The sequence below is a fragment of the Ruditapes philippinarum genome, unplaced genomic scaffold (genome assembly GCF_026571515.1).
Source record: "Ruditapes philippinarum isolate M1 unplaced genomic scaffold, ASM2657151v2 ctg488_1_1_1_1, whole genome shotgun sequence".
In the NCBI taxonomy this organism is placed as follows: domain Eukaryota; kingdom Metazoa; phylum Mollusca; class Bivalvia; order Venerida; family Veneridae; genus Ruditapes; species Ruditapes philippinarum.
In genome coordinates, this window is record NW_026853285.1 from 215,001 (window position 1) to 238,302 (window position 23,302).

General features: G+C 31.2%; 2 protein-coding genes across 5 annotated transcripts in view; one reads left to right on the forward strand and one right to left on the reverse strand.

Moving 5' to 3' along the window:
- Positions 1-14,812, reverse strand: part of LOC132736386 (uncharacterized) — an 83,876-nt gene extending 69,064 nt beyond the window's left edge. For 2 of the 4 annotated variants that reach the window (XM_060723510.1, XM_060723506.1), the window contains exons 1-8: positions 14,653-14,789; positions 14,417-14,498; positions 13,162-13,260; positions 12,660-12,850; positions 11,882-12,020; positions 11,577-11,675; positions 11,298-11,402; positions 10,399-10,595 (exon numbers count right to left, since the gene is read on the reverse strand). In XM_060723510.1, coding sequence (XP_060579493.1) covers positions 10,399-10,595; positions 11,298-11,402; positions 11,577-11,675; positions 11,882-12,020; positions 12,660-12,850; positions 13,162-13,260; positions 14,417-14,477 — 891 coding nt within the window. In that variant the 5' untranslated portion in view covers positions 14,478-14,498; positions 14,653-14,789. Of the gene's footprint in view, positions 1-10,398; positions 10,596-11,297; positions 11,403-11,576; positions 11,676-11,881; positions 12,021-12,659; positions 12,851-13,161; positions 13,261-14,416; positions 14,499-14,652 lie in introns of all 4 variants that reach the window. The other 2 variants (XM_060723508.1, XM_060723507.1) reach the window with 2 other exon arrangements.
- Positions 14,813-17,047: 2,235 nt separating this feature from the next.
- On the forward strand, positions 17,048-18,257 carry LOC132736374 (uncharacterized). Its single transcript, XM_060723493.1, has 2 exons — positions 17,048-17,205; positions 17,679-18,257. The coding sequence occupies exons 1-2, from the start codon at positions 17,070-17,072 to the stop codon at positions 18,152-18,154; spliced, it is 612 nt and encodes a 203-aa protein (XP_060579476.1). The 5' UTR covers positions 17,048-17,069; the 3' UTR covers positions 18,155-18,257.
- Positions 18,258-23,302: the final 5,045 nt, after the last annotated feature.

Consider the following 23,302-nt stretch of genomic DNA (forward strand, 5'->3'; position numbering starts at 1 on the left):
TAAAAATCTTTGGGTTTTTTCGAACTTTTTTCAAAAATCTTTTTTTTTAACTGTAAAAAGAAAATTTTATTTTTTAAATTTAAATTTAATTTCCTTTTCATTTAATACATTTTAAAAATGATAAAAATGAAAACAAAAATGTTTTTGTATATACGAAAACTTAAAATTTTTTTAATTTTTTTATTTATTTACGGGAATAATAAACATCCTCTAAAAATTTAAATTTGTATGGTTTTAGAAAAATTAAGTAAAAAATACCTTAATTTTTCCCCACTGCAATTGGGGGTAAAAAAAAATACCTTAACACGGCATACTGTTTAGGGACATCAAAACATAGAATAATCATATGTCGTAGCACCATGTTTGAAATTATCTTTAATTATGTTGCCTATCTGAAAACAAATCAAAGGGAAAATTTCTGTATTTAAAAAAACAGTATGGAGTCTGAAAACATTCCAAAATAATTCAATTAAAATACATTAAAAAAACATAGGTAAACGGTTAAACATAACAACAATTACGAAATTTGTCATAATAATGTAATAAATAACCTGTATTGATGACAATGTACAAAGTCCATAGTTCAAAATATAAAAGTTAAAACAAAAAAGAAAAACAAAATCTAAATACATACAAAATGTAAGAATTGATTTTAACAAAACATGTTTATGTCATATAAATGGCCTAGAGATATAAAATCAATTAAAATATGCAGACCTACGCAAAAGTAAACGCCAGTTGTGATTCTTCATATATATATGTGCAAACTTAAAACAAAGAGAAATATTTCATGAGTAACTTCATACACAAATAAAATGTTTGATATTATACTAAGATAAAGTATAATGCAAAATTATTCATTTGTAATGTCTTTTCGAACACATGAATATAAATGTCTACACAAGATTAACATGTTTCAATTTAGTTAAGCAAGTTCTTTTATTTTTGCTTATCCATACCATATCAACGTAATTTATCTGAAAAAGTGTATGCCTTAGTTTCTTTCACCATAAATACATATAAACTATATACGAGTCTATACGCTACTAAATATGAAAGATAATAGTCAATAACAGTATTTTTTGCATCAGCGAACTTGAACAAAGTCCAAAAATAGAGGATCACCCAAGACTTATTAAATTTGAATGACATTTGTTAATAAATGAAAGGTGTAATGGCAGAAGTGAAAAAAATTAGCAAAAGGAAAAACTATTTTTAAACGCATATTGGGCCCCAAACCAAAAAAAATTTGAGGACAAACAAAGGGATTTTCTACAAAAAATGGTTAAAAAAAAATTTTAAAAAACCTTTAAAAACATCCAAAATACCAATTTAAAAATACAAAGTCCTATTTTCAAAAAATGCAAAAAAAATAAAATGAAAAATGGGTGTACAGTTACATAATTTTTCAAAATTAAGGTGATTTATTTCTTTCCCCCAAAAACCCGAAAGTTTTATAATTTTTAAGTAAAAAATGGGAAAAAACTGGGGAAATGGGAGGCCCCAGTTGTTTCGGCCAAATCCTGGGCTTTTTTTTGGTAAAAAATTTCAAATTTTAAAACAAATCTGCAGGCAGAATTTTTAAATATTTAAAAACCCTACCCATAAATTTAAAAGGGTTTTTGGATTTTTTTTTGATCTTTAAGTGCAATATTTCACAAAAAAAAAACATTGAACAGTTCCACTTAATCGATTTGTTTTTTCTTCGTGTTTTAGCTAACATTATGGACGGTTTGAAACATTAGATGCCCGGGAGGGAGTCCTAACAATGATTGTATCGATAAATTATTAACATGCGTAGAAAAGCAAATAACTTCTTGAATTAAATGAACAACGTTTGGTTTTACATGTAATTACACAACCTTTATGTCACAGGCTTAGGAAAATCATTTCTTTCAGGGAAAAATATTATAATAAATTTATGCTCACTAAAGTACTCTTATTTGAATGAAATAATGAAATAAGCAATCAAATAAAAACAGAGTCACACATAAAATAGCTACAAATGGAAACCTTGTAATTTTAGCCAAAGTAGTGTTCTTACATACGAAAAACCTAATAGCAATTTTACTTATAAATATACATGTACTTATATAACGCCAATAAGTACCTTGTAGAAAACTTTGAAAGAACATCAAAGATACATTTTTTGAGAGTTTGTAAGTTTTGGTAAAACAATGATGTTCCTTCGAGGAAAATCATTCACGAGAGTAGAAAAATATCAGCATTTGTACACTCTTTATTGTTTTTGCCCTGTAGGATGTCATACCGGTGTTTATTATCTTACAAAAATACATATTCAAATCAAATACATGTAGGTAATACCGTAAAAGTTATTATTTTTTGTCACTTTCAATTTTGAGGAGTGTTCAAATATGAATGCAACTGGGTCAATTTTACAGAAGTGCTTAATAAACAGTGCCAAAAGAATTATTTCAATAAAAAAACACACCACAATGATATATACAAGGTTTTAGTGATTTAATCCAATTTTTAAATGCGTTTTCATAATATTTTCAAGGTTTACTTTTCAGACACTAGAAACTAGCCGAACCGTGATTTTTTCGCGTTTGATATTTTCTTCCAGCAAGGTGTTTTTTGAACCTCGGAAATAGGAAAAGGTCACAAGGGGCAAGATCTTGCGAATAGGGAGGGTGAGAAAGCTCGACAACCATTTCCTTTTTCATATATTTTCGTACAATGGTCGCCTTGTGTGACGAAGCAACCTGACACCACGGAGACAGTTTTTTTTTAAATTTTTTCTAAAGGAAATTTATGAAGGACCTTGCCTTTGTTAAACTTGCCATTTACAGGTTTTCAATTTGGAACGACAATTTGAATAGCAGGACATTGATTGGTAATGAAAATTAAATACATGACTTTTTTGAAGTTCATGGTGCGTTTTGCTATGCAAGGTCTTTGACTTTCTTTGGTTGCCAGTATTTTGTTATGTATCTTTTGCTTCGGATCATAAAAGTGAACATACATCTCATTGCAAGTGATGATATTTGCTAAAAATCGATTGTTGTATTTAGGGAACTGTCCCAACAATTGTTTGGAGATAATTACATGAGCAAGTTTTTGCTCTTTTGTAAGGAGATGGTGTAACCCATCTGGCACTTATCCTTCTCATTTTTAAATCACGTCTGAGAATCGTATGGGCGGCTCCTACATAGATAATAACACATTTAACTATATACCTAGTTGTAAATCTTGTACGAGGGCTGTCCAGAAAATTCGTGAACTGCAGTTATTGTCTTGAAAGTTATTAATAAAAAAACATGAATTATATATCATTTGAAGGGGAAATCTATCTCAAATAAGAAGACATTATAAAAAGCCGTGTAACCGGCATGTCGTGAAAAGGAATGGTCATTAAGTTACCTTAGTAACGTAATACCGGCGCACGCCAAAAAAAATGGATTAGTTCATTACTGTGGTTGTATTAATTATTTATCCCATGTAAAGTGGCATTTGCTTTTTATGTCATAATTTGTTTTACTGTCAATTTTTATGTCATAATTTGTTTTACTGTCAATAGAAAAATGATTGATGAAAAGTATTTTCAGTTGTTTTTATTTTTATCTTATGCAACGTTCATGTAACATATTCCACCAGTGCACGAGTATATTGGACAACCCTCGTCACATACACCGGCATTACGGACGAACGTTTGCCTGACCGATTGTCATCATCTACCTCCTTTCGTCCCTCTACAGAACATTTGTGCCATTGAAAAAACAGCCTTCGTTACACTGAACTTGTCACCCTTGTCCCTTTAAATTCTTTGTAGGTATCTGTCGGTGTTTTACCAATACTTGCCCAAAATTTAATGATCGTTCGTATTTCCAGACGTTTAGCGACTGAAATTTTCACGTAATTACAGTATTGACGACCACACAGAAATGTCATGAAGTCATGAACTTACACAATTTTTTGTCGTGCGCCGCTATTTGGACAACCATCGTATCAGTAGCATTCAAATCCTTTACTTTTTCAACGAATTTTGTAGTTTTCAGACGAAGTGCATGAGGTGCATCATTTAAATCCACAACACTTTTAAATTTCTTTCGTGTGACAGATTAAAAAGAAAGTTGATTGTTCCCATAAAAACGACATATTTCATTTTGCCTGTATACCAAGAATACAGCGGTTCTTGATATAGGACCGTATTTGGTCAGTACCAAACCATTTTATGTTTTTCAATTTTGTTGTGTTGGATTTTCGTTAGGGATTCTGTTTTACTCTATTTTTTAGTATACACAAGTAGATAGCGTTAATCGAGCTATCGGAACTGACTAGTATTGTATCAATTGAGAGCTTTCACAACCATCTATGCGATACATGTACATAGTTCGTGCAAAACGTGGTTAAAGCGAGATATTGGCTTAGTTGCATTCATATTTGAACATCCCTCGTAATAATATTTCAGCATATGTAAACTTTTTTTGAAATATATCTACATTGCATTTTCTAGTATCATTTAGGAATATATTCTATAAAAACGAGTCTGCAATATTCAGTTTTTAAATTTTGTTTCATTGCTCTCTCCCCTTTTCAATGAATTTTTGACCAATCTTTTAAGGGATTATAAAGGTTTTGTGTCACTTGTTTAAATGTTGAGAAGATAATTGCATACTTAAGTTTGGTAGTCAATGAAATATATAACGAAGTTGTATATTATCAATCTTTATTTTGATAAACTAACATTTCACAACACCGAATTAAAAACAGTTGTTTTTATGCTTGTATTTCTGCTGTATATGTATTTATATTCGGTAATCTCATAAAAAGTGCATTAAAGGTAATGCACTGTATACGTATAGTTGCAAATGGTACAATTTATGACATATATTTCCATAGTTTACTTAGTTTAACAATATTACAGAACAAAATAATTAAAGCATTGGATACCAAAATATTGATTTATAGTATATGCAAAATAAAATTTAGAAATACATTTGTAAATATGACCAAAGATGTGTTAGGTTAACAATAATGTAATTATAAAAGCTATCCAATTAGAGATGGCCCTTGTCTGCACGCCTGAGTACAAACTGGGGAAAAATCGCTCGAGTTACAAAATGTAGCATTGCAAAATATATCCACTCCTTCATTGAGCGTAAGGTATTCAAAATCACGAAACACAAATTTGGTCTCGTGGGTAGATTGTGATATGATATGAGTACTTCCGTCTTCTTCACATCTGAAAGTAATAGTTAATAATAATTGTATGCAATTATTCACATATGAAAGTAAAAGTTAATAATAATTGTATGCAATTATTCACATATGAAAGTAAAAGTTAATAATAATTGTATGCAATTATTCACATATGAAAGTAAAAGTTAATAATGATTGTATACAATTATTCACATATGAAAGTAATAGTTAATAATGATTGTATACAATTATTCACATATGAAAGTAATAGTTAATAATGATTGTATGCAATTATTCACATCTAAAAGTAAAAGTTAATAATGATTGTATGCAATTATTCACATCTAAAAGTAATGGTTAATATTGATTGTATACAATTATTCACATCTAAAAGTAATAGTTAATAATGATTGTATACAATTATTCACATATGAAAGTAATAGTTAAAAATGATTGTATACAATTATTCATATATGAAAGTAGTAGTTAATAATGATTGTATACAATTTGAATTTTGGAAAATGAATTATTGGAAACAGAGCAGATTGCCAGCAAATCTAGACATGAAGTTTGTTTGTATACATGCCAAATGTCAAGAATTGCGATGTGCATTGTTCATTAAAACAGTCCATTATCAACTAAAGAATATTTTCGCCTAAAAATTGGCAGATGACCAACCAACAATTAAGTTTATATATATTATATATACGACATTCATCGATAACTTGAAAGAATTTTTATGATCTAATTCAAGATAAGCTTTTGATAAGGAAAATAATAATTCTAAAGTGACTAATTCAAACAAAAGCACATTAAAACGTATAGCATATAGAAAACATAACAAGAAAGTGAATGGGCAACGGATTATTTCTTTTTATTTATATCTTAAAATTGGAGAATATAAGATAACTGAGACATTTGCGTTATTTACCCGTCTCTAATAAGTACGTGTTCGGCTGCACGTCTATCCGATGACCTCGTAAAGCACGTATGAAGGCGCATTTTCGTGTCCCAGTCAGGTGAGGATGTCGACACTTTCACATATATATTATCCCCTACAGGTACTCTTAGAGGATCGCCCTGAATTCTATGCACGACATTCTGGTCTTTGAAGAATGCCAAACTTATATCGTGATGAGCAGTAATATTTTTGCTATGAATGTCAACTTCATGAGACAAATGATAGGAAGCTGTCTCTCCACTGGAAACATAGCAAGCTAGTTTAAACGTCCAGATATGTTTCCGAATTAGTGATGGATCATTTGGATCAACAGTTGCATAATATAATACGTTACTATAGATGTTTGTTCCATCTGCCATCTAGAAATCAAACATATACATTTACCAGTATATTCACAATATGAACAATATCAAATACCACCATTGTAATTAGCTTAAATTAATTATATTCATTAACTGATTCTTAAAACATTAGATGGGAACAGTAATATACCGTAACATATATTTCTACAGAATAATCTACTGCTTTGCTTCTAGACAATATGTCTGAAAAATATGTAGTTATTCACCTCTTCGCTAGTATTGCAAATCCTAAAACTCTGTTCATACCAAAGTTTGTTCTCGTGAATCGACCCCTTACATTTCTCTGAACCCATGTATATGTCTATTGGTTTAATACCAGGATATATCAACTGTAGAGTGTTGAGGTCAATACTTATATTCCAGCCATAGCTTGTACATTGCGCATCAATAGAATCCTCCAAAATGTATGATCTTTCTGATTTAATAGATTAATTAAATATATATCTATGATTAAACCACTCATAAAACGACAAATACTGTAATTAAATACAGTTCGTAACAAAATAAAAACATTCTTCATATAATACAACAGACAACGAGTACTTTTTTGGAAATTTTTAAAATGAAAAACAAAATGCATTGTTTTACAGGCACAACTAGTGCTTGTAGTGTCAGTATTTTATATTCTAATAATGTCTAAATATCAATCAAGAATCGTTCTGGATGATTTTATGTTTTGGAAAATATTTGGCTTTATTCTTTTGAATCCCCTGCTTCTGTTTGTTCTTAAAGCTACAGAATACAGCCAACACACATTAACATTGTGACGATTTTTTGGTTTCGTTAACTAAAACTTCCTTTTGTTCATCGTGCAATAAGGCAATAAGAACGAACGTACTTGACGTCGACGTTGTACTGTCCAGTGACGGTGATGATGTAACATTAACTGATTTCGTTGAACTTCGAAAAAGATTAAACGTCGTCGTCTGATCTAGAATTTATAAATATCTAATAAATTATATGGTTTACTTTATATTAGAATGTTCTATAAATGACGGTTAAATAAAGACAAAGCATAAATTATGTCTATTCAACAAGAAGCTGCTGAAAATAATATGACCTAGCAAGTACCTTTGATGTAACCTATTATCAAGGCCGTAAAACAGAATAAGGAAAGAGTGGAAGATAGAGCGGGAAAGGGGTGATTTTCGTTGTAACTAGTCCAAGTTGGAGCGAATGTATTGGAACATTTTAAGCAATAAATATACACACACACAGACGACAAAATTGATTATCGAAAATATTTTATAAATATTTAATATGTCTCGTTTCTTGGGTAAGGACTTAATCATAATTCTAAGGGAAATGCAAATTATGTTTGATAGAAAATGACAAATCATACAGACTGAGATTGGATGATATTGTCATAGTTAAGCTGTATGTATTTGAGATAATTTAACTATGCATAAAACTAAAACATACAAGTTGTTGAAGTAGATGATGTCGTTGGTGTCGTTGAAGATGAATCAGTTGTCAACTCAGCTGAAATAAAGTAGCATTGTAAACTTAATAACTAGCATTTCTGTTAAAATATCAATTATATCCTTTCGGTCAGTTTATTTCTAATACTCATATTTCTCACTTCTAAAAATCCACCTTTTAACAAGTAAGTGATTAAAACATCTACAGGCTATTTTATTTTGGGTTTACATTTCGACTTTGCTTTATTGACTGGTCAGTACTCGTATGAATAATTCTGGAAATATTGTACAGAATATGCTATATCTCCGATACTTACGATCTTTGATTCCTGCATTTACAAGCTGGGTTCTGTCAATCGCCCAGAAATGAATTCCTGTCATTTGTATGTTGTTATTTACATTTCTGTGGGCATGGCTACATCCAATAACCAAACCAACGATTTTGTTGCCAGAGTTACTTTTCGGTCTTGAGTTTGAACCAAGTGAATGACCATCGACGAGTAATTCTACCCCTAGGTGTTTGTTCCAGGTGATCTCAAAATGTTGCCACTTATGTAAGACAGGCTCATATTTGGTGACTAATGTCCACTTTTGTGTAGTTGTGCTGACTATGTAAACAAGTTGTTTATTTGTGTAATATAACGTAATGCCACTATGTCCTGGAAGATTTCCTCCACTCGAAACAATGTACGTGTTATTTAAGAGGTGTCCAAAGTTGACGTCAAAACTATATGTAAAACCATCATTACATAGGTTAACATCAGTTATACAGGAATTCTGTCCTTCAGTATGATTCATTTTAATGCAGCTATCCGTGCCATTTATAGTTACAACTGGTGTTTTACCTACTAAGTCCAAATGCACATTTCCAGTTGCACTAAACTGTAACTTCGATGTAGTTGTAATAACATTGTTTATAATATTTACGAATGTCAGATTTGTTGCGAAAATTTCATCAGCTAAAAACAACAACATACATTTATGTTACAAACAGTTTTGCTATTTAGACAAACATGAAATATGTTATTTGTATATTTTATTTTTGCAAATCAGTCATAAGAAAGCAAAATAACCACCACTAGACCAATATTGTAACATAAGATCGAAATTAAATGAAAGTCTTAGGCAAAAACAAAACCACAACACGTTACTGCATTGATCATCTAATGATCATTTTATACAAATGCTTCGTTATTACAAAAGGTTCTAATATATCAAAATAAAGTGCTTCATTATATTTGAGATTTTGAAGATGGTGATTTTTGAAGTATATATAATTGTAGAATTTAACATGCTGGTTATATATCTTATAATACAAGTTTTTGACAATGATGGCTTGTATTGAAGCAAACTAACATGAACATACTAGTGTAAAAGTTTACCCGATTTTTCACATCGATTTCCAACGAAACCAGAAGGGCAAAGACATATATTTTCACCCATACATGTGCCACCATTCTGGCACCAACTTAGTGAACATAATTCTGAAATGATAAAGGACACAATTATATGGTTTGTCTATAGTTTTAGCGTACTTGGTTCCATAAACGAAATGAACACATTCTCATTTGTAAGCTACACATTATTGTTGATAATTATTTCAAATAATATGAGATGTATCTTCACCGCCCACTCATAGTTTGCAATATTTGTCTAGACTTTTTCAAAGTGCTTGAATTGGTGTTGACAACAATAAGAAAAACAAGTGATTTAAGCATTTTCAATTCCTTATAGGTCCACTATGCCCCAGAAGGGCTTTATATTTTTATTTCTAAAAAAGCTTTTTTTTAACTTTTAAAGTCTTGTTATTGCTAACTTTTTAAAAATGAGTCATTTGCATAATACTACATTGTTTACAATTTGCTTCTTGTATGACAAAAAATAACATTCAGCGCTACTTTCTTCAGATAATAAGCATCTTACATGCTCAAAATCCATTATCTACACAGGATAAAACTCACGTTTGCCAAGAAAAAACTTATTTGTCTCTGAATAATGTTCCTTTTACTTTGACCATTTATAAGCATTCAATCAGATTTTATACTTTTTATTTAATAATGAAATGACTCAACTATCCAAAATTGCATTAACAAAAAAATAAAGTCATGCCTTTCGGATTACAGCCTTGGACCTCCAGTTTAAAACAAGCCCTACCAATCCATTTTGAAGGTATTATACGGATATTATCTGTGACAACAACAGGTTGAGTAGTTACAGTAAAGATGTGTGTGCTGTTCATTGCAGGTATGTCCTAAAACAGTAACAAAACCGATTGTCTACAATAATGTACAGTGTCGCATTTAACAACATGGTTATATGATGAATATTCTAAAGTTCTTAACAAAGCTAACACTTAATGTGCCGACGTGTTATGAATTTGTCCCGTAGTGGTCTTCACGCTCCGAGATGAAGGTTGAATAATCCTAACAAAACTGTGTAGTTTAATAAGTCTGCTGAAAAATGATAAAAGCAAGTATCTTAATATACTAACGGTGGCAAATGTTCTGAATCGCCGTGAAGAGTCAATGGGTGATATATACTGCAACTCGAATTCTGTCATTATTTTCTGATTGCCTTGGTCGGACCACATAAAACTGAACACACTGATAGCTTTAGGTTGGTCAAGTTGAATCTCTACCCATGGATGATAATCACCCAATGCTGGACACCATCCTTTCTTTGAATCGGCTAAAATGAATACAAATGTTATAACAAAGTGGGGAATAAATATTTTACAAATAAATCTACACATTAATTATTTAAGCTCGTATGTTCCAGTTAGTTCGTCTATTTTCACCTTTTTAGTACAAATTATTAATACCAGCATACAATGGACGCACATGTAATGAGGTTTTAATGTTTTGGACCTGGTAAATTTCATGGTTTCGAGCTAAACTGTGTTCTCTCGAGTGTAAAACTGTTAATAGCCAGTTTTAATAGACCATTGGTTCTATGCGAAAATTCAGCGGCACCGTTTTGACTGCAAATGGGCATATCTATAATTCTCGTAATTGTCTAAAACAAGTACTAGTAAGTAGTTTTGTTAAGTTAAATGTTTTCGATATATTAAAATTAAATTCATTAAACATTTTCAAGTTAATCAATGCAACCGGCGCATTTGCATATAAATATTTAAAACATATAATAATAATAATAATAATAATAATAATAATAATAATAATAATAATAATAATAATAATAATGAACCTCGGATTAATATTAAGACAAATAATTATATATTTCAAATCATCCTCAATTGAACTTTTACTGACCGGCATTTCAACATCTAAGAGTGTGTCGATTAATTTTAAGCTTTCGATGAATAATTTAAAGTCAATGTTAGTAAGGCCAAAACCTCTTGATAAGAATGTAAAGATGTATGAAACTTACAGTTTCCAAGTTCTCCTTTGTTGTATACAGGGTCCTGTGACGATACCTTAATATCGTCTGCTCCGATAATACCAGTCGATAGCCCGAGGTTTTCCGGATGACATTCTAAAAATATTTAAAACTATATGTCAAACCAAACATTACAAATGAGTATTAAATCAAACATAGGTCAACAATGGCTGTATATAAAGTCAATATATGTGGCATATGTCGTATTTCGGATTTTTTTTATTTACAGCTATCTCATTATGTAACATTATATTTGCTCATATATACTACCTTTGTTTTCACAATTGTTTCCGAGATATCCTTGAGCACATTGACATGTATCCTGCATCACACAGATTCCGTTGTTTAAGCACCCTCCTGGACATACTTCTGTAAATTTTATATAAACTGCTATATATTTTTCTAAAAGTGTTGTCTTTCATATGAATAATTTTTATAACCATGAATAATGGCATATGAGTATTTTGTAATTTCAAGTTTTATATACATTCTAATACGATGAACTATCCAAATTACAACCAGATTACAAATAATCAGTTTACAAATTGGATCTAACACTTAAATTGCCAGTATACCGTCAATTGGGCATCCAATCAAATCAATCTTTAAACACGAGTCACCATGGAAACCCTGTATTGTGAATTGTAGTTTCCTGACTGCAATACTTTGACCAAAATCAGTCTGTACAGTTCCTGGTTGAGACATCTGAATCTCCTTGAACATGAAAGGAAACATTTTTGTTAATCTTTACAAGGAATTACTTTTACCAGGAGGTATTTTACGTTTCAGTGTAAATTTTGTCCTTATGTTTTAAACTGACAAGATCTTTCACATGCATTGATGGTTTACTTCTGATACATATTTCGAAATTGATAATTATTCAAATTAAATAATGTATGAATGTCGGGACGACTTCTTGAAAATAATCTCAAAACATAAATTAATTTTTAAAAAAGCAGAAGTTTCGGATTTTACGCTTGTGAAGAAACCACCTCCACAACATGTTTCACGTCATATTAAATAAAAATGTTGTAACTAAACGCCCAACAAACATTTTGTTTTTCAAGATTAGTAATCAATCATGTAAATATTTATACGTATACGGTATGTTTGCAAGATTATGAATTCCAACAGAGTCTTAAAAAACTGTTCAACCGACCAATTTTCAAAAAGGCCACATTGAATCATTTTTGCAAAATATAACTTAATTCATGTTTTTATGCTTAATATATATTTAATTTATACCAATACATTATTTATTTTACTCATATAGTACATTAACTCGTATAATATTTTGGTATAATTGTAATCATGGCATTTTCCACATAACTATAAAGAAACTGTTAAACTGACCAGTTTTCCTGTCTGCAAGGGAAAATTCACAAAATTGTTGACATATCCCCCATTAGGTACATATTTCACTAATGTGTTTCTTGAATAATTGCCTCCGACATCACTGACGAGAATGGCACGTATACCATATGATTGTTTAAAATCAACATCAATGTTTGGTGAACCATTGTGTTGATCCGGGCACCAGCCAGCTGATTTGTAACAAAATGAAGCACACGTAATGATTTTGTAAAGTCAACTAAGTAATGTTATATAAACTACGAGAAAGAAATGATAGAGATACAAAATACAAAAACAAGACAAATTAATTTTATTTGTTTTGATGTAAATTATTTTTCCTATGTTTCTTATTTGGTAAAATTTAATTTTGAATCAATATTCTGAAACAGAACGAATAACAGCCATTTTTGTTATAACCTTCATGATATGTGTAAGATTCTTAAATGTACTTTGCTTTTAACACACACATTAATTATTTATTAAAAAATAAACATAAACATACCGGTAAACATGTCATTTGCATTGTTAATCGTGGTCTCGCTTGACGCATGAAATTCGAAATCATTTATAAAGTTTGCATTACTGAACTTAGTATCGCAGCCTGAAATACAAATTAAGACGGGATCAGCAGAAATAAATCGCTCTTTTATGACAAAAGTTGCAAATTGCTCTTAGGCTGATGAAGGTAACACAATTTAATTCATACGTGATTCTTTATGTTACCTGGAGTGGCTCTTTGTTCATTTGTTCAAAAGTATTTGCACATATTCAACAGGAGGAAATTCAGTTAGATTTTCCTGATATACAATATTGGAAAAAAGAAGATCTATTTGATTTGTCAAAATTTTCCTGGAATACCACCTTTTTTTTCTTACGACAAACTATTTACGCAATTTTTTTTTTATAGTTTTATCAAATACATTTTACTGTTTTTTCCCAATGGAAAATATAAAGCTGAATAAGATCCAGTAGGATTAAGCAAAACTTTACCCAGATAGCACATATTTTGGCGAAAAAGATATTGATTGAAAAAAAAAACATCTGAAAAATGATTAAAACAGGGTCAGTATATATGTCAGTTGATTTATATCTGATATAATATAGCAAATATTTCCAAGGCCTCTAAGACAGTTTGGTGGAAGAAATTTCTGGTGGCGGGCTGCTGAATATAAAACAAGTATATTTTTTTCAAATAATAATACAACTATGTTATTATAAGTCATTGAGATAAATCAAAATCATAATAATTTAACAAAATGTTGTAAAAAAAATAATGTAACTGCTCATTATATTTGAAATTTACCTTTTAGTAAAATTTATATACATAAAGGCCTTTTAGTTTAAACTAAACTAAAAATGTCGCTGATGGAGCTTTGTGACATATGATATTTGATTAGTAAAGAATGGAAAAAATAAAATATTAATGGAGCATGCCTCCAGATGAGCCAAATATTTCAAGAAAAAATTGAGAAAACTGTACTCCGAAAGTATAAAACATAATAATTTATGTGTTATATGTGAAAAATCACTGATTTTGTTGTATTTATCACCATATTTCTACTGCAAAGCATTAAGAGATATTTTTGCTCATTTTGACCTCCTTTTAGTAATTTACGAGGATTGTAAGTGTCGTTTGCAATGTGTAAATAACTTTCTTTGTTCACTTAGCAATATTATCATCAAAAAATGAGCATGGATTTTTGAAGATACGCTGCTTTAATGAATGGCACATTGTCAAAAAAATAAACTAAACTTACGTCCAGCACTTGAAACACCAAACTTGTAAACAAACAGGAAAATTGACAATAACCAGTTCATCGTTTACTCCACACGAGTGTTCTAGAAAAGGAAGTTGCAACAATTATGAAATTTTATTTGAGAAATGCTACTTACTAGAAGTGGACATTTAGATTGACACGGGTATAAAATGGATATTTCAAACAGCTTTCAATGACTTTTCATCATATTTCAATATCAAAGTGTTATACTTCACCTTTTAAAATTACTGAGCTCAGATTTAAATAAAAGAATTCTTAAATCCCTTTAAAACATTTCCTTCGTTTTAATCATTTTCGCCTGAACTTTAATAACTGTGCTATCTTTTGATAAAACTTACAACTAATGTTCACGTAATCTTTTCTACATGTATCTTGAGCTTAGATAAAAGATGAACTGTATGTACCAAAAAGGTGTTGATATGATTTTATGATAATGCACGTTTGTAACGTCGCTTTTCATTGGATAATCGTGACGTTTATATCAACTATAAACACGGATGGTGTTAACTTATGAAATAATTTCATTTTTTTTGCTCAAAAAAGAGAGTTTGCAGTATTGGTCATAAATTGGTCATAAAGTTTCTTGGCTTGGCATGTAACATGGCTGTTTATAACCCTCGCGAAATGGCTCGGGTTATAACATGTAAACAACCATTTATATAAGGCCATATAACCTTTCAAGAATCTATATAACCAACAATATGATATAGGCAAGCTGTTATAATGAATATATGAGAATGGTAAACAGTTACTATTTTTCTGGTTTTCAAATGGTATAATATTGCGATAATATGATGTTATAATATAATGATTATTCAATTGATATAATAATACCAAACATAATGAAGTGATATGATAATAATAACGATATTATGATATTGCATTTTTAACATGAGGGCATTATAGCAATGTTGCAATTTCGACAATGCTTATGTGACGGACGGTACTTGATAACATAGTTTATATGACAGTACTTGACAACATAGTTTATATGACGGTATTTGTTACCAGGGTTTATATGACGGTACTTGATGACATGATTTATATGACGGTATTTGTAACCAGGGTTTATGTGACGGTATTTGTAACCATGGTTTATATAACGGTATTTGTTACCATGGTTATATGACGGTACTTGATGACATGATTTATATGACGGTATTTGTTACCAGGGTTTATGTGACGGTATATGTTACCATGGTTTATATAACGGTATTTGTTACCATGGTTATATGACGGTACTTGATGACATGGTTTATATAACGGCATTTGTTACCAGGGTTTATATGACGGTATTTGTTACCATGGTTTATATGACGGTACTTGATATCATGGTTTATATAACGGCATTTGTTACCAGGGTTTATATGACGGTACTTGATAACATGGTTTATATAACGGCATTTGTTACCAGGGTTTATATGACGGTACTTGATAACATGGTTTATATGACAGTATTTGTTACCATAGTTTATATGACAGTATTTGTTACCATGGTTTATATAACGGCATTTGTTACCAGGGTTTATATGACGGTATATGTCACCATGGTATATATGACGGTACTTGATAACATGGATTATATAACGGCATTTGTTACCAGGGTTTATATGACGGTACTTGATGACATGATTTATATGACGGTATTTGCTGTCATGGTTTATATGACGGTATTTGTAACCATGGTTTATATGACGTACTTGATAACATGGTTTATACAACGGTATTTGTTACCAGGGTTTATATGACAGTACTTGATGACATGATTTATATGACGGTATTTGTTACCATTGTTTAATGACGGTATTTGTTACCATGTTTTATATGACAGTACTTGACAACATAGTTTATATGACGGTATTTTCTACCATGGTTTATATGATGGTATATGTTACCATGGTTTATATGACGGCATTTGTTACCATGGTTTATATGACGATACTTGATAACTTGGTTTATATAACGGTATTTGTTACCATGGTTTATATGACGGTACTTGATAACATGGTTTATATGACGGTATTTGTTACCAGGGTTTATATGACGGTATTTGTTACCATGGTTTATATGACGGTATTTGTTACCATGGTTTATATGACGGTATTTGTTACCATGGTTTATATGACGGTATTTGTTACCATGGTTTATATGACGGTACTTGATAACATGGTTTATATGACGGTATTTGATATTATGGTTTACATGGCGGTATTTGTTACCAGGGTTTATATGACGATACTTGCTACCATGGTTTATATGACGTCATTATATGTAATATAATGGTTTATTTTAGGGTATCTGATATCATGTTTTATATGACGTACTTGATAACATAGTTATGCTAAAGATAATTTAAGAAAAAAAGTATTATAACAGAATTATATCGTAACTATGATGAAGTTATAGTATACATGATATTATACTTCGATGCCTGTGATACCGTGATGACGTAATAAAATTATGAATATTCCAATCAAATAATTCAAACATTGTTTAACGAAAACGAGGTCTTAAAATTGTTCGTTATAAACCTGTCATAGTCGGCAATGCTTAACGTGTGCTTATATATATTTATCTATCTAAATATACAAACAAAGATTCTTATCTTCTCTCTTGACGTACATGTATTTAAATGTTGTACCACAACAATGTACATACAGAGATTATTTTTACAAATGAATTTATCATGCATATGTGTTTGAGGGTTACATTTTTTATTCTGTTTTGTTTCGGTGTTGAAGGACTTCTCCTAGATGATGGCAAGCTAGGTATGTGGACAAGGTGCTTTTATTATATATGTTAAACAAAACGTTCAAAAAGAGTTGTAAACTGAATTATCTCATCGTTATAAACCGCAGAAAAATTATTTCGACGACAGAAAGCCACTTTTAAAGACGTGTAACTACTCTGTCTCATCACACCTTGCTCAACAAGTGTAGTATACAGCCTTGTTTTCCACCTTTCAGTATTTACGTTTCTAAGATTGAACACACGTATAAGACCACCTCATACGGCATATCTTATTTTCAGACGACTAAAAACTGTTTTCAAAAATGATATTTAACAGTCTTTAACAGTGTGTCTTCACGTTGGTTCCAAAACACTCTTAGGAATATTAAAAAATAAGAGGTTAATTTAATGCACACATAACATACAATCTTTGAACTCTATAGAAAATCTTGTCTTAGATTCGTAAATTATGTCTATCTAAAATGTTATTTTATTTTTTCTCTCCTTTCAGAACCTATGAAGTTTAGCTCGTCTGCTCACGGTCCTAAAATAGAACTATCAGATAACGACACCGTTGCTACGCGATACGAGGGCTATTGTTGGTCGGTGTGCCTATCAGACCAACCACTCAAGGTCGGACAAACGCTTCATTTCAATATTTCAGAAATAGAAATGGGATGGATGTCCAATCTGAATGTAGGGATAATATATACGTCACCTGATAGTTTACCTTTAGGTAGCCTGGTCACGTGCGATGCCAACCTTAGTGTCTCCATACCCAACACGGAAGTATTTATCTTCCAGAGATTCTACTCCGCCGATAACATTTACAGCTTCACAGTTGATGACGAAGGAATAGCCTACTTGTCTCCTAACGTAACAAGTGATGACATAGTTTTCACCGGTGTTGACGTCACAAAGACATTCTGGGCCATATTCAATATATTTGGTGACAGTAAAGCAGTGAAGCTTCTTGGATTGACCTAAAAACTTGTAATGCATATTGGTAATGCATATTGATATGCATTTGTTTAAAATGTTTTGACAAATTATTACACGTGTATCAACTTAAATGGTGATTAGATCTATATCCGGTTTTACAGTTGTGAATAAACACTAGAGGTCTAATGCCCCTTTTTTCTTGAATTGACATTATTATTATTATCTTGTTTCATCAGTACTGTATAGTTTAGTGTTTTTAGTAAGCATTTACAAAATTAAATTGGTCAAGAACGACTGCAACTCGTTTTAATGCAGTAAATGCTAAAGGCTAGTAAAATCAATTGCCAATTTAGTGTTCTTTATGAAATTTCTATTTACTTAAAATGCGGATTAATACCAAAGTAAATGTGCTATAATTTATTTGAAATGCTGCAATTCTATTGAAAAAAAGTAATTTAAAACACTAAATGTTATATGTAGAGGAATTACTATGCAGAAGAGTCTGTGTAACTGTTCCATAGTCATATTAATTCCCTCTACTGTATATAGACGCTTTCAACAATTTGATAGAATGTCAGTTTCACTGAAATATAAAAAGGAGCATCAGTAGCCTTTGTCGATAGGAATATGCTAATATTTGCTTGTTTTAATATTTGCTTGTTTTAATATTTGCTTTTGAAAAAAACATCAAACTAGATAAAAATTATTGACGATTACTGGCGCCCTTTATCTAAGACTTCAAATTGAGATTTTGTACATCAACTGGGTCATCAAACTTTTTGTCAACTCGTTTATACATAACCAAACAAAGCCGCGTGAATAACCGGAAACTGAATTGTTATAAGTTCAATTTAATAATTTACTGACTACTTAGCAATCAATTCGGTCAAAAGATCATGGTAAAAGTCAATGTAAATTACTAAAAATTTGAGTCAATATTAGGCAAATATTGACAGCAATATCAAAAACGGGTTCCTTTTGTCTTAATTTCATATTATTGTGTCCTACAATTTCATTCATGATGGCCCTGATTTAATACACATATTTTTCATATTTTAGAAAATCAAGACCAACTATGTTCAATTTTTTTTTGTATCTCTCAAATATTACAAAACCTTTTATTCTACTCATAGCATTAACGAAAAGTTATGTTTCTTGTTTATTGACACCTTCTGCAAAATAACTAATTTTGTCATACGTACAAATGTCGACATTTCAAGGGCAACGGGTATTTTCGGAAATTCTGAAAGCTTTTTAAATAAATTTTCTGTATATAATCTTACTATTTCTACAATGTACTAGAATTTTAGATTTATTGGACTGGTAATAATATATTATCAAGGTATTTTTGACGAATATCTGATTATATTGTACAGTGTGAAAGGAAATGGTACCGGGTTTCTTTACACATTTACATTATCCCGACCGTAACTGGAAATGCAAGGTCTAAATTGAAAAGATGCTGGCAATGTGAAATACTAGTAGCCCTCACAAGTTAGATGGAGTCAACAATGCCATCTAATAAATTAAAGCGAAGAATTATGGCGATTAATATGTATAGATAGTTTTATGCACTAAATTTTAGTCCTAGTGTAGGTGGATTGAATTTCAACACAATGTTCCGTTTTATCATTTAATGTCTCTTTCTCAGAGGAATACCACAAACATTTATAATATATCAAATACACACCGGTTATCCTGATGTTAACAAATTAATATTAAAAACAGTAACAATTATTTCTAGTAGAAAGCCACAACGTTATCACTTGGAAATCCAAAATCTAACTGTTCAATTTTTCTATCTTTACAATATTTCTAAAAATGGTTTCGTTTTAAACTGACCAATAAAATTTTAACATCTTTGTTTCTTAAATTACAAAATAACCAATCAGGTTACAATACAAAATAATGTGCATAGCAACATATAATTTATAACAACAATCATCACCTGGACATTTTATATTTGTTTTATTTTAGAAATAAAGTTGGTAAAAACTCGTATACATTGGAATGCAACGGGCACCCGCAAAATTTCTATCCAGTCCGTGCGACAAACTTGTCGAAATAGGTCAACACAAAACTTGCAGAAATTTCAAGAAAATCGGATTGACCTCCCTATTTTGAAAGAAGAAATTTTAGACCAATGAGGACAATCTAAACCAATCAAAATTAACTTTATTTATAATTTGTTCGGTAGAACTTACAAAATCTACAAAATTTAAAACAAACTCTGCTAATTACAAACATGTAATTAATCATATGCATCCCAATGTATACGGTTTATAAAACCCCAGTCACACTAGAGCTTACGATTACTTGCGACCACCGGCGACTTGTAAAACTGACGATCATCAGCGATTGTCTGCGACCAAAACCATTTTTGCACAGATAAATTTACTTTTGCTAGTATCGTAAGACAAGTCATCATTGACAATCGCACGACAGGTCATAGGTAAACGTACAATGGTCTCAAGATTGCCTGGGATTACTTACGACTACCCGTGACATAACATGCGATCACCTACAACTTGTCGTACGACCATCACACGATATCTAAAGACTACTTAAGATTATCAGTGACTAGTGGCAATTTGTAAAGACTGTCCGAACGACCATCGTGCGACAGCCTTAAGACCTTATAAGATCACAAGCGACCTGTTTGATCGCAAGGAGGTTTTTGTGCAAGCTCAAAAACCTCTCTACGACTGAAATTGGTCGTGGGACCTAAATAAGATAACCTGCGACTGTCAAAGATTACCGATGACCGTCGTAAGACGTTTTAAAGATTGTCCGCGACCAGAGGTCACTGGTGATCGTGAACTAGTCTTTACTGGTCGTAAGCTCTAATGTGACTGGGGCTTAACATTTAAATAGAAACCAACATAAATAACAGTCAGCCCACATTGAATTGGTCAGAAAACGTTCCTGACATGCCTTCTTCGCATGTGTATACGAACACTATAATTATATGTAATATATTAAAAAATTTTAGTTATATTAAATAGACCTGCTATAAAAGTAACTTCTATAAACGTCTTGGCCAATTTTGAAATAAGTTTATTTTAATTATTAAATTTTAGAATTCTTAAACTTAATGTGGGATTGTCCCATCTTCCTCCCATGGCAGAGGTTGTACGTAGAGACTACCCTGTCATGGGGGATATGGTATGCACATAACACATGTACGGATATAACAATAAGTAAATAAACATCAGCTCCCCCTTTTTAAAAGGTTATAAATGAAGTATATGCTCGCCGATATGGTCTCTTTCCGGTGGCGAGGGTAAACAAACCCAAACACACACACAGGACATTTTATCAGTAATAATGTATAACAACTTATTAAGTACAGACGGCTAAATTGACATTATCACCTAAATATAATAAAACTTTTAGCACCATTGATTGGACAAGGAGGAAAAGCCACATTCAATCTTACGGTTACATAATTATTAATTTGACATCTATTGTTAAAACATATAATACCTGTAACTAAACATATTTGAAATGTCACACATTGTTTTGAAAATATGACCTTTTTGAAAATGATTATATTTATAAATATTTGTGTTTAAAAGAAAATCCTCATGCATATTTATTCATTTTTTTGTAAAAGAATTTTATCATTTTTCGGCCGCACAACACTAGACTAAATGAGAATCTCCAAATTGATTGAGATAGAGACGACGTAATTCAACATTATTTGCACTTATCGAATGGTCGTTTTTACTCCATTACATATGCGAGGGCTCTTTCACAATGCCGATGGCCAGCACCTTGTCGATGGCTCAATCACATTGAGATAAATGTTAGTATTTTATTTTTAACAAAGCTCTTTGAACTATATTTTTGTGTTATGCCAAAGGAGAGGTTGTAACAATGGTCCATGCACGATTAAGTAAATAAGCAATTAACATCATGGTAGAAAAATCTCTCAAGATACGTCTTCTTACGAATGAAAACATGCAAGTTGATGTTTGGTAAAAACTGTGGTAACCTTTTTCAGCTTTTTTTCCGTCGAGGGCTCTGCAGCGAAAGTGTCGAGGGCTCTCATTTAAACAGATCAGCAAAATGTGAAAGAGCCACTATTTAGCAAGGATGTGTTTTTCTTCCGATTTTCTCTCCATAATACTGCTGAAGTTAACAACACAATTACAATAAAAAATTTATGACACATTTTGTTGTAAAAATCAGTGAAACAAAACGCACTGTTATAAAAATTACAGTATTGATTTCTAGCTGCAAATCGAAAGGATCGGCAAAAAGCATAAAACAAGTATTGCCACATTTACGACCCATATCAATATGCCGGACTCTTAAGGAAGTGCAATAACTGGAGAAAATATCATGTCAGTACAGCTAAAGTTTGATATTTAAGTCGAGTACAAGCAACGTTACAATCAGTGTAAAGCCGCACTTGAGACTAAGACGAGCAATGTAACCAAGTTGCTTACTATTACATGTAGCCAACGTTATCTTAAAATATTGATAAATTATCACAGGAAGTATAAATCCAAATAATTTTGACAACAAATCGTTATTTTTTGAACTCGTAATACTAGCAATAATAAATGGCTCTATTCATTTAGATGGACAGTAATGGTGAAAATGCTGAACATAAACTTCTTACTGCTTACTACATGCTCATTTTTAAACAAATAAAATAATTCTTTATATTTTTTTAACTTAAGAGTTTGAAATTGAACGGCTTAACACTCCAATTACACAGAGCCATCGGTGATTGGTCGGCAGATATTTTATCCAAATTATGGAGTGAACCGATGACAACGTATTTAACACCGATATCATCTGTTTTCCACCTATCAACTGCTATTGGGGAAAGATAAGTTTTATCGGTGAAAAATAACCGATTGGGATTTTTAAACATGTTTAAAATTCTCGATCGGTGAAAATATTTTACAAATAACCGACAGCAACCTATATCACGAGATATGCAAGCTCTTAATCACCGATATCGCCGATCGGACAAAGATGACCAAATATGAATCACCGGCCATATCTGACGGAAAGTGTTTAACCACTGATGACTAGCTATCAAACACCGATTAATCTGCGTTACGCCCGATTTAGCTCCGATTTAAAAACGATAAAAACCGATAGTATTTCAGCATTTTTATCACCGATCCAACCCCGTTTGAGTTTGTTTTCTGTCACCGGTGGCCGTTTACACAA